At 48.7% G+C, this 12,784-nt stretch overlaps 1 protein-coding gene across 2 annotated transcripts; it reads right to left on the reverse strand.

Moving 5' to 3' along the window:
• Nucleotides 1-675: 675 nt before the first annotated feature.
• LOC104066376 (vitamin K-dependent protein C) lies at nt 676-11,319 on the reverse strand. Of its 2 annotated transcripts, none has more exons than XM_009568968.2 (9): nt 11,266-11,319; nt 10,777-10,860; nt 10,263-10,423; nt 9,278-9,302; nt 8,640-8,750; nt 7,824-7,964; nt 7,347-7,447; nt 5,837-5,954; nt 676-1,388 (listed from the first exon to the last, which is right to left on the reverse strand). In XM_009568968.2, the coding sequence occupies exons 2-9, from the start codon at nt 10,841-10,843 to the stop codon at nt 820-822; spliced, it is 1,293 nt and encodes a 430-aa protein (XP_009567263.1). In that variant the 5' UTR covers nt 10,844-10,860; nt 11,266-11,319; the 3' UTR covers nt 676-819. The 2 variants fall into 2 exon arrangements, with proteins under 2 accessions (XP_009567263.1, XP_053930129.1); XM_054074154.1 differs by having other exon boundaries at nt 1,189-1,388; nt 5,847-5,954.
• Nucleotides 11,320-12,784: the final 1,465 nt, after the last annotated feature.

The raw sequence follows: 12,784 nt of genomic DNA on the forward strand, positions 1-12,784 counted from the left end.
TTGTACACAGAGACATATGGATACACCTGCACAAGTATTTATCAGTATTAGCAATGCCGATACAGCCTGCAGCTGAATAAGAATGAACAGAAGCGTTTGCTTAGCTTGCTGATCAGAAGAGCTTTGCCAACCATAGGATAAACAGAGCATGCGAAAGCTTGGAATTAAACCTTTGGGATTAAATCTCATTTTTTTAATAGCATCAGACTTCCCACTGACTTCTAAGGAAGCCTCGGGGGGAGAAAAAAACGGCATCAAGTGTGCAAGAAACAGGAAATACAGAGCAGTTCTAGTGACCTGCTGAATCCACTTCATCTGTGAGCAGTGGAGCAAGACAGGAATGAGCGGAGGCTGTGGTGATATTCTTAACATTTCACCTCATTGAAATGAAAACCATACAAATACAGAGCAAACCAAAACAGTTCTTGTGGATAACGTGTTAAAGGAAAGCTGAAATGTCAGAACTGTACCTCTGTGTTGATTTTTAAAGCCCTTTTCCCTGGCCACTCCTGGCCCCTGGTCATTTTACACCTCAAAGAGGGAGTCCTCTGACCACGGTCTGTCTAGTTTTCTGCGACACTGGGTATTATTCCTCACCTGCAAAAAGGACCGTGCTACAAATGAACAACATAACCTGGAAACCATCCAGTGCAAACAGTGTAAAACCAACAACAAAGAAATATAAGGCACGAGTACCAAGGAAAACAGCACACAAGGTTACCTTATACTCATTATTTAATACTGAAGATCAGACAGTGCATTACGCTGCATACTGCCACTAGCACGTCGCCACAGTATTCCAGCCTCTCAGTATTGGAATCAGCCCTTCCTAGAAGCTGACGTCTCATCTATGCGGTGCTGGATCCACTCGAGATACCGACTAACTTTGGTGTAGACTCCAAACTTCTCCCTTCTTCCACAGCCTTCACCCCAGCTCACCAGGCCTACCAAAAACCACGTATCCCGATATTTAGTGATCATAGGGCCCCCGCTGTCTCCGCTGCAGGAATCTTTCTTGTCTCCTAAGCTCCCAGCGCACAGCATGTTGTCAGAGATGGCAAATCTCATCGCTTGGGCACACTCGTTCCGGGGAACTATGGGGATTTCAATGTAACCAAGGAAATTAGAGTAATTGTTGTTAACATCACTCGTGCTGCCCCAGCCAGTTACCACCACCTGCCTCCCGCTTCGTGTCAGCTCCTGTTCCGCCAGTTCGCGGGTGGGAAGGCAGACGGGGAGCGCGTATTTGTTATACATCACGGGCTCAGCCAAGTGCAGCATGGCTATGTCATTATCGGAGGTCTCCTTGGTGTAATTTTCGTGGCTCACATATTTATCAACCCAAATGGTTTGCTCATCTGCCTCAGCACGGAGACGGTGGAATTTACCTGGAAGAGCAAACAAGAAGATGACAGATGCTACCAAACCTTCCTTCACTTTGAACACCAAAGCATCTGGATCACACTGGACTTTAGGACTGTACATCATGTTTTTCTGTCCCTTGTAGTACAGACATTCACTCGTTTGATGTTACAGGTTAACAGCACTCTTTACTAGATAGACAAATCTCCAGGCTTCCCATATTTCCCTAAATTCTGAGTTCATGCAGTACTGAATGACTTAGTGCCCTAGAGGTACAGTCATCGGTTGAGAAACTGAAGTGCCTATGCACTGCCCCGTTGCGTTGATACTACTGTGCACTTGGGCAGCTCAAGAGATCTTCAGGAGGAAACCAATCTTGGACTCGGCATTAAACGCTGGGAGAGCAAGCATACAGCAGAACAAGACATTTACACCAGTACCTGAGCTTCGTGCTGTGTAACCTGTGCCCAAACAGCTGAACTTCAGCATTTACAGGACAAAGACGACTGACTGGTAAGGCTTTTCCTTTCTGAAATCTTGCATCTGTACTTTTAGGAATTTTTGACTACTTAAAACTTGCTATTTGTGCTACACGATCACAGCTGATTCGTGGGCCAAGCCCTTACGGAACAGCAAGGAGGAGGCTAAGTTGAAAAGGCCAGAAAGGTAAGATCAAATAATTTATGATACACTGGGAAAGAAAAAGCAGAAACAGATCTCTCCGGTAGGCTGTGAAGAGATCTATGAATAATTATCAGTGGCTGTCACATTTCTGAGCTGTGCTGTCATTAATTTAAGCTTCATATCACGACCCACCTTAGTATGTATTTGTCCAGCACCTCAGAGAACTGCCCGTTACGCACACCGAGCTGCAGGCAGGCAGGCGAGGCGGCAGGACATCCAGGCTGACACCTCACCTCTGTCCATGCTGCCTGTGTGGGACCAAAGTGTCCTGTCCTTCCCGGTCTAAGGGTGAGTTGGAAGCTGCTCTTTATCACCACCTTTTCAAACAAGTGCTTTGCAATAGCATCCTTCAAATTTGTTCCCCCACCCCCCTGTTAACTTCTGCCCGTTTTGGTCTCATTTGAATCCCTCCAGACAGAAACTCAAAAGCCAAGTTGCTCTGAAATTGCCACCTTCTGCAGGCTCTTGCTCCAGTGCGAGCTCCTTGGTGCCTGAGCCTATCAGGATGGATTGCAGCTCTTCGGGGTTTGTCTCTAAGAGAGTCCGTGTCTCCAAGCGTAAGGGATCCACTGTAGTTCCAGAAACAGATTCTCAAGACTCCTTAAGTTCACTTTTGCATCTTGGACTTCCAGACCAACCATTTCTGAGGTTCTCCTCTTGCTCCTCCCATACAGCCAACAGACATTGCCTATGTGGCCACGGCAGAGATGGCTCAAATGGCCATAACGGGCACCTGTATTACGTAGTACCAGAAGGACTTGCTATTGCCAGGCCACGACTCACAAATCTGGCTGTGCCAGCCATCGCGACCTCTCTTCTTCACAACAAGTGTCCTTTGCACCCATGGAGCACCTTTCCTTGCTATCATTTCTGCACCACTGAGGCTGGGGCTGACCAGCACCTAAGGGCAGGGGTTTATCCCTGTCTTCATGGATACAGAACTCTGCTTTAAGCCTCAGAAATCACCCTGGAGCGGAACATTGTCAGATCCTCTCCTCTGCAGAAGGCAGTTTAGTTGTGTGGGAGCATTGTTTCTGCCAGGCTTTGCATGCTCTGCCTACAAGCATGGCTACGACTAGTCTGTACCCTGAGGCACCCACGAACCAGCAGGTGACAGCCTTCATGCCGGTGCTACTGGAGAAACAGCTTCTAACGTCCCAGCCCAGGAGAAATCTCTTTTGACTTCTGGTTATGAATGCTTCCTTTCTCAGCTGAGTTATCCACCCCAAGAGTTTCACATTCCAGAAGTCCTATCCACACCTGAGTGTACCAAACCTAGAGGTGGTATGGAAGGCATCCAGATCTTTCTACACCGCCATAAGGAGCACCATAATCCTGTTGCTGGCAGGAAAATATTAACTATGAAGTTCTACATAAACAAGGAAGCATGAAAGCTGTTCTCTGAAGGGAGACAACATTTTGAATTGAATCATTACCTTCACATTCTGCTCTATTTTCTTGCAGCTTTGAACATATTCTGGATGCTTATAAGATGGAGATGTGGGAACAAGAGCCACAAACAGGAAAACTGGGTTGGTCTCAAATCCATCTTCCAAAACTTCAGCTACCCTGAGTTCTAACTTTTCACCCTGGACACTAAAAAGCCACTCGAGTCATGCTACAAGGTCACTCCCCAGGCTCATAAGTGCAAACCCAGATGTGACCTTCCCTCCAGTTTCGCTCTAATGGATGATGAGCAGAGAGCTGCCGTGGGCTGAGTCCCAGCCTGACAGAGGTAGGCTGAGGGTCACCTCTGTGTGAACACCTTCATCTGCACCTGCCCCAGGGCCGCGACAGCATCTCCATTCCAAGCTCTGTCCCTGTACCTCACTAGCTGTCTCTATGGCTTAGAGCATGCATTCTTCTGATACGCTTTTCTGGTGGCGTTAAAATCACAGAATCACAGAATCACAAGGTTGGAAAGGACCCATTGGATCATCAAGTCCAACCATTCCTTACACTCCCTAAACCATGTCCCTAAGCACTTCATCCACCCGTTCCTTAAACACCTCCAGGGAAGGCGACTCGACCCCCTCCCTGGGCAGCTGTTCCAGTACCCAATGACTCTTACTGTGAAGAATTTTTTTCTGATATCCAACCTGAACCTCCCCTGACGGAGCTTCAGGCCATTCCCTCATGCCCAAAAGGTACATGCAAAAGGACAACTAGGTGGTATTATGCTGGGTCTTAGAAAGGTCTTAAGGATCTTTGGGAGAAGACTCTCTTCTCATGGCAAAGTCTCAGGCTGTGGTCATCTCAGTCCGGCACACACACACCCCCACGCCGCAGCGAAGGACCCTTCTGTGGTCGCAGTTCACCACAGCTCCAATGCTTATCACCACAGCAGCATTGCTCAAAGCTGAACGAGAAGGGTTCCCCTCTCTTGTCCCAACTCATTCCATGACCACACTTGCTTCTTTCCTCTGTTAATTAGGAAAGTCTTTGGGGCAGCTGGAAGAGTGAGAGAAATTTGAGCCCCTATGGCTGATCACCCTTACACCATAAGGTAGTCTGTACAGTCACCCCAAATTTATATATGAGGTGTCTTGAGTTTCATTTGAGCCAAAAAAACCCATCTCAAATCAGAGTTCTGGCAGCTTGGAACACTGCATGGGTCTCTACCAGGACCTGTGGTACACAGCCAAGGTGGAATAACCTAATGAGAGCCTCAATGCATCCCGTTTTCCCCACTCACTACTCAAAGCTCCATCTAGGACCGCACAGCATTCAAACACCACAGCTGATCGCTGCTTTTCCCCTACAACATTCCAAGCAAACTGCACGTTTCCTTTTCTTGGGCCTCATGAAGACTACCTGTACTTACTGGCAACTACTTCAAAAGGTAGAAAATTCCAGCCATTGCAAGTGCCCGGAGCTGGGCAGCCTGTATGCATGTTTCCAAGCTATCACACACACTTCTGCTTTGATGCCCCTCTGTGGAAGAGGTGGATATTATAGAATCATAGAATAGTTTGGGTTGGAAGGGACCTTAAAGCCCATCCAGTTCCAACTCCCCTGCCATGGGCAGGGACACCTCCCACTGGCTCAGGCTGCCCAAGGCCCATCCAACCTGGCCTGGAACACCTCCAGGGATGGGGCAGCCACAGCTTCCCTGGGCAACCTGGGCCAGGGCCTCACCACTCTCATGGGGAAGAAATTCCTCCTTATGTCCAGTCTAAATCTGCCCCTCTCCAGTTTATACCCATTGCCCCTCGTCCTATCACTCCAAGCCTTTGTGAACAGCCCCTCTCCAGCTTTCTTGGAGCCCCTTCAGGTACTGGAAGGTCACTATGAGGTCTTCTCAGAGCCTCCTTTCTCCAGGCTGGCACTAAGAGGACTCAAGGCTGTATCGCATTCTTTCCCATCCATCCCTTATGCAGGACAGCAGAAGATGTACATAAACACATCCATTCGTATTATTGTGCCTGTTCTAAAACGCTGGTACATCCATATGGAAGATGCTCACAGACAACGTATTTCCAAGGCTATGGATACAGACAACGTGGTTGCCAGACATCAGCGGTTACTGGGAACAACCTACCTTTTCACTAACACAGAAAGAAAACAGTTGAGCTGTTGTGCTTCTGTCACTAACACCAGATGGAAAACACTAATAAACAAATATTTTGTTTTATGCTAAGCTGCATATTGAACAGTTCACAGACAATCTAATCCTACAACCAAGAAGGACTTGTGTCTTCACAACCTGCCAGTCTTTTTCCTGAGATGATAAACCTTGGGAATGAAAAAATTATATCTAAAAAAACAGGGACAGATTTTTTTGCCATACCAACTCTTACTTTGAGCCCCTCTTCTGCCTCAGTGCAGTGTGCTGCTGTTAGGACCCAGGATGGATGGATAAGAACACCTCCACACAGAAATTTCCCTTTGCTATTTTGCAGCATAACCTGTAACAACAACAAACAAAGAAAGGTCTGCATGGAGCACAGCTCGCAAAACACCATAAACATTCTTCTCTGTGGTTGCAAAATGCCCAACACAGCAAGCACCGAAGCACGTCATGTTCACTGAAGCCAGAGCTCTAGAGTGGCACCAAAGCACTGTGGACAAGGTCTCTGCGGAACACCTACAAGAAAGCTTGAATATTGTTCCTGAATGAGGGCTGGCTTCATCCAAATGGGCACAGGATGATGCTGGTCACTGTCGAGCACTTTGGTACTTCCAAGCTTTGAAACACAAAGCTCAAATGAGGGGATTACTCCTGTGTCCACAGCACGCCAGAAGACAGAGTGTCATTCCATGCTGCAACTCTCCTGGTATGGTGTAAAAGGGCCTTTGAGGTCAAAGAGAACCAGGCCCTGATTCTATGCATTCACTAGTTCCATGATAAGCTCTGCGAGGTCTCCCCTTTCTACGTGATGCCCCAACCCGCTCTGTAAAGCTACGGCACATTTTGCTGATTAAATCTGCTAATTTGAATTGAGGACAGATGAGGATTATAAGAACGCATCCATACAGAAAGGGGGAGAAGCACCTCTTGCTCCCCCCATAAGGCTGCTGGAGCACGTAGCATGCAGCACATGCAGCGACGAAGTGGCCTTTCCAGATGGAGCAACAAAGCAGAGAAGTGCCATTGCTATCCTCTTTCTTGACATTGTTGGCAAAGTATTGTAAAAAACCTGGCAACAGTGACAAGGTCAAGAGTCCTAACAGATAATGATCTATTTTTCCAACTTTTGAGTTGCTTTTGAAAAAAACTGAGCTAAACACAGAACTATAGAATCATGGAATGGTTTGTGTCAGAAGGGACAACAAAGCCCATACAGTCCCACCCCCTGCCATGGGCAGGGACACCTCCCACTGGCTCAGGCTGCCCAAGGCCCATCCAACCTGGCCTTGAACACCTCCAGGGATGGGGCAGCCACAGCTTCCCTGGGCAACCTGGGCCAGGGCCTCACCATCCTCGCAGCAAAACATTTCTTCCTCAGATCTCATCTCAGGCTCCCCTCGTTCAACTTAAAACCATCCCTACTCGTCCGGTCCCTGCGCTCCCTGATCGAGAGCCTCTCCACAGCTTTCCTGCAGCCCTCTTTCAGCACTGGAAGCTGCTCTAAGGCCTCTTCTCCAGGTTGAACAACCCCAGCTCTCTCAGCCTGTCCTCGTATCAGAGGTGCTCCAGCCCTTGGATCATCTTCATGGCCTCCTCTGAAGCTAAGGGAACCTTAACTTCATGTGACACCACTGCTAGCAAAGCAGAAGCCTTTCTGGAGCAGCTAGGCAGGCAGAGCCATGCGGGAAGAACCTGAATTATATGTGGTGAAAAACTCTTTTCTCCTTACCTGCCAAGGGCTGTCTCCCCTTCTTCCTGCTTTTCCCTCAATGAGCCGAATCTTGAATCCTGCTTCAGCTTCAATTTTCACTCTTCCACATGGGAACTCCACTACAGGAGATGCAGAGAAGTTAACAAGCAAAGAGCAGATTGTCCAATGCAAAGATTCTTCCTAAAGCATTCCTTCTGTCTCTCTAACCTAGGCAACACTATTCAGTGGCTTCATGGAAGCTCCTCCATGCTTTGCAGAAGAGGCAGTTTCCCGATTCCCCTGTATGTGTCCATGAGGCAAACACAGGTTAAAGGCCATGGAGACCCAGAGCGAGTATGGAGTTAGGAACTGCAGGCACAGTTCTTCTGCATGGAACAGATGGTTTGAAAACTAGTAGAGTGCATTGCGGACCACTCCCCCATAAATCTCTTTTACTTCATGTTTGAATGAAGTAAAGGCTGTCAAATCTGGACTATGAACATATCTCCCTCTTACCTACAGGCTTGCAGCTGATATGGTCATCCATCAGCTGATAACCAGAGGCACAGCTGCAGGAGCGGCACTGGTTGGCAGGGTCCTCCCTGCAGAAATGGTCACATCCTCCATTATTGACAGAACAGTTGGTGTATTTGACCTCTGCGGAAAAACAAGCCGGGAGAGAGACATGGGAAGAGGGAAAGCCAAAGGGTTACAGGAAGGTAAAGTGGCAAAATGACATTGTGATTCAAGTGAGCAACAATGGATTTGGGATGACAGTTGCAGGCTTTAACAGCACTTGGGGCCCGAGACAGCAAACAGAGCCTGGTCCAGAATAAGGCAGTGGGAGGTGATTACTGTCAGGGCTGGGGATGGGAAAAATGCACCGTCACTGAGTGCAAGTCAGACAGTGCAAAGAGTTGATGATCCACAGCACACACGCTCATCCCTAAATATGCTTCCCAGCTTCTGTCTGGGAAGAAATCGCCACAGCAAGACAATTAAATATTCGCAGTGCATTGTTTTCTCCTCTGTATGGTAAAAAACCCCACCACTGTCCCTGTGCTGACAGTTCTAAAGTAATTGAAACCCTGCTTTACACAACTATTTTTGTAACATTTACAAATCTCAGATCTCCGAGCCTCCTCCACGGCAACACAAAGTTCATTTTACTTTACACGTGTGCAGATAATCTCGTTACTGCATCGTGAAGCAAAGGAGAAATCACAGTAAAATGAGCCAGTGGAGTGTGCAGTGACCAAAGCATCAGTCCCAAGCACACAGAGATCCCGTCACAGAGAGCATCACTTTACAGCAGACTGAAGGCAGCATTACCATAGTTGCACAAAACCCCTTCCCAGCCTTTGTTACAGATGCAGGAATATTTTCCAATATTGTCCTTGCAGATCCCGTTGGAACAAGGCTGTGGGTCACACTGATCTCCATCTGAAAGAGAGGCAGACAAACTCAGGCCCTGAATCACAGAGAGCTCACAGGTCCAACATTAACAGGAACAGACCCTCCCCTGGTTCCCAAGCATCTCCCGTGGTTTCCACCACCAAACGGTGGGTGCTGGGCCAAGGACAGGGCATTTGTTTGGGTTCGAAATTGCAACCGTAGAGGGAGCAGAGTGGGCGGAAGGCGAAGAGCGAGCAAAGTGTGAGGCAGCCAGAACAAAGGCAGGTGACTGTGGAAGTGAAGAGCAGTGGCGGGGCTCCTCCCTGGACCACATCCCACGGGATTAGAGCACTTTTGGCCACAGTAATGGGGAGATGACTGAGGACAGGCACAGATGCACCTCATGAGTTTTGGGAAGGTCACTTGTATGATGGGACAGAAAAATATCCTTTGCACACCCCACGTAGGAGAGAATGAGAATTTGAATCGCTATGTGACACATGGCCTCAGGAAGGCTGAGTACTCGTTGCTCTCGAGGAAACACAGATAAATGACTAGGGGAGGCTTTTACTCACCTACATACTTGCTCCAAAAATTTAGCTGTGGAGAAACAAGACTTACATTAAGGCTAGAAGCAGATGAGGGATTTAAAGTGTATCACGGTCTTTCTTGGCCAACAGAGCACAGCATCCCAGTAAAACAGCATCAGCCTTGTTCTTCCTGACGGTGTAGTGACTGGCACTATACACCAACAAAAACGGCCAAACCAGACATTCAAGTATTGCCCGTGCTTGGCACAGATCCCTCTGCCCTGCCTGCAGACCCACAACCCCTCAACATCCCCACGGCTTCTCTGTTTTCTTGTCACTGCCAGGTAAGTGACAAGCCTGCGTTGCTGAGCACACGAGCCATTAATGCCCAGTTGGATAAACTGTGGGCTTTGTGAAGCCCCACTCTGCTCCGGGGCCTGAGGGACAGCAAGGACTGGGTCATCCTATGTGGTGAGCCTACTCCGCTTAACTCAGTAAGAGAAAGTCCAAGCCAACACAGAGCTCAGGTGTGGAAAGGGGCAGGAATCACTGATGTTCATAATATAGGTAGCATCCGATTGAAAGCATGAGGTTTGGAGAAAGACAGGAGGCCTAGAGATAAGAGAAATGTTTGCCCAGCATGGGTGAGAAAGTGGGAAGATACAGTGAAAGGCAGCCAGAGCTGGCGAACGGACAAGGAAAAGGACGGGAAGGACTGGGAAAAATTCTGTGGCAGCAACAGCCAGTGGAGTGGAGCAGGGATTGACATTACCTGGCTGTGATCTAAACCACACAATGAGGTCAGGTGGAACGTGCATGAGCAGCCAAGTTTTGCGGCTGATACAGGTGGTAACTTGACTATCGCTGTAGCACAATTACATTCAAACCCATGCCTACACTTTAGGAGTCACGAGCGATCCCTGTTCCGTGCCGACAGCAAGACCTCCCAAGCTCTGGATCACAATACTTTGAGAAAACAAACAATGGATTGGTTAAAAGTCCCACATTCATCCTTAAAATCACAACTTACTGTTGCTTCCCTGGTTTCAAATATCTCACTGGCCTCCTCAAAGTCACAGAGCTCTTCAAGGCACTCGCGCTCCATAGAGCCCGGTTTGAGCTCCTCGAGAAAAGAGTTTGCCCGCTTCTGGATTTTCAGGACTTGGTTTGCATCTTTGCTGCTGTAAAATACTGGAATGTGAAAGCACAAGCAGGGAAAAGAGCTGGCTGAGAACTGGTGCTGCCCAAAGGACACTTATCAGAGCAACAGCCTCTCTCTAGCGCAGCTAAGCAGCCTGTCCTTGAAACGCTGGGCCACCAGCGCTGCGCTGCAGGAGGAACCTCCAGCCTCTGCTCTGCGACACTGCGACTCCTCGCAGGGCTCGGGAAGGCTGGGATCAGGCACTGGCTGTGAATCTCTGCTAGAGGAATCCAGAGCCCCCATAATGGGAATGACTCCAGACACTCCCTGTGACCGAGAGGTGCCGGAAATGCACTCGCAGCAACTGAAAAAGGGTGAAAGTATCTCTGACATGGAAACTTACTTGAGGCACTACAGACTCGTGATGAGCAGGCGGCCAGCAGCACCCCCATAGTGATGAGTGTCCACATCCTGCAGCAGGAGTCACCTAGAGAAGAGAAGAGAAGAGAAGAGAAGAGAAGAGAAGAGAAGAGAAGAGAAGAGAAGGTAGGCTTGAAGGGGAGCGCGTTGCTGAGCTGCAGCACCAACCCCATGCTGCGGAGAGCTTCTATTCAGCTCACCGAGCTCCTTCACTTGTTTCCCTCAGAGCAGCTCCCTTGCCAAATGCTGCGTTGTGTTGCGACTTTCTCTTTTGCCTCCAGCTCCAAAGCGTCCATTTGTTAGGGACCCTTCAGGCTGGTTTGCTCGATCTCTTCAAGCCATCAGCAGCTCCCCCAGAGTGCTTCTTGTCTGCCCTGACACCCTCCCCTTGTCCTCAGATAATTTTGACAAGCTTTATGCTTCATTAAAGCAAGCTGCACTTCGAAGGATCCAATACTTTTGAAGCACTTACTGCTTTATTCAGTGCAGATCGGCGTGATCTATTCTTCCGCCATGAGCTCTGCTGGAACTTAGTTAATCCGTAACTTCCAATATTTACTCTTTGGAGTGACATGAAGCGCTTTCATTTTAGTCGTTAAACAAACAGTGCTCAGGGCGAGCTTGACAATTTACCTGGATGCAGAAGAGAAGTGAAACAGCTGAGGCATCCACTCTGCCTGTTTCAAATCTGCTTTTCTTTTCTAACTGTCTGGCGAGTTGTTATACTCAGTGTGCAAGTGTAACCGCTCCACTGCTGAGGTCTCCTGAGATCCCACCACCTTCTCACAGCATGCAATTGCTCAAAAGGGGCACGTGGTGCTATTTTAAGTCCTTGCTCTTTACTTTCTCAGCGGTTTCCACTACAAAACAGCGAAGGCAACCGAGCGGTGAGCAGCGCCTGCCCCTCAGGGGCCAGCTGTGAGAGGCAGGGCAGGAGGCTTGGACCAGCACGCCGTGTCTTTTGGTGTTAGCTCGCACCAGAACAAAAATCTTCTATGGAATTTTGAATATTAAACATTTTAGAGAAAAACTGCAATCCTTTTCAGAATTATTCTTGCATCAGAGAGGGCACAAAGCAGTGCATTCCCCTTCTCTGGAAGCAGTTTGTGCAGCGGCACCTCTGTAAACGGCACAGCGCTCGATGTCTTCATGCAAATTATCTCTGCAACCCTGTGTCCTCAGGCGTCCTTCATCGGAAAAAAGGCCACAGGGTGCCAGGAAAAGGTGGCCGCCCCCGGCTCCCATCTCACCTCCGCTGTGGCTGCTTGGGAGCCTTCCGACTGCTTGTGAAAGTTTTTGTCCCTTACAAACTTGGCTATGGACTTTCTGGAAAACAGGCTCTTTTTAAAAGAAAGGTTTCAAAGTTCAGCCGGGTGGGATTTGTGCTAAATAAAATAAGATTACAGCATCCAAAATTACCGTTGGGGAAAATGTGTGCACAGCAAAGCTCTACGGATGGATTGCAATGAGACAGTAAGTCCCAAACAGGCATTAGAAGGGGAAAGAGAAGCTGATACACTGAGCACCAGAGAAACCAGAACACTCTTGCTTTTCCTAGGAAATTTAGCTGATGTATTAGTTTCCTTGGGCAGCTCTTCTTAAAAGAAAAGGTCCTTGGAGGCCAAGGTTTTGCACAGCTCCCACATTAGCACAGGAGCACATTGCCAGGAATGCAGGAACGCCTCTGCCCAGAGCCTGTGTGTAGGGAGGTCAGAGCACGTCCTCAGGAAATGCTGCCGTGCATCCAGTTTGCAGCCCGGGAGCAAAAGGAATTTGACAACCTGTGCAGAGAGCAAGCTGCTGCCGTGACATCTCCTACCCTGCTGCTGCCCTGGTTGGTATCTGCTTGCACCTGCCCCAGGCTGCAGCTGCAGCTCCTCCAGCTGGCAGCGCAGCCCATCGGCCAAGCTGGACGAGAGGCCTGAAGCCGCTCCCTTCCCTGCTCCCCGGGAGGAATGCCGCAGGCCACCACGGACTCATATTTTACCATG

This window comes from Cuculus canorus, chromosome 9 (genome assembly GCF_017976375.1).
Source record: "Cuculus canorus isolate bCucCan1 chromosome 9, bCucCan1.pri, whole genome shotgun sequence".
Lineage (NCBI taxonomy): Eukaryota > Metazoa > Chordata > Aves > Cuculiformes > Cuculidae > Cuculus > Cuculus canorus.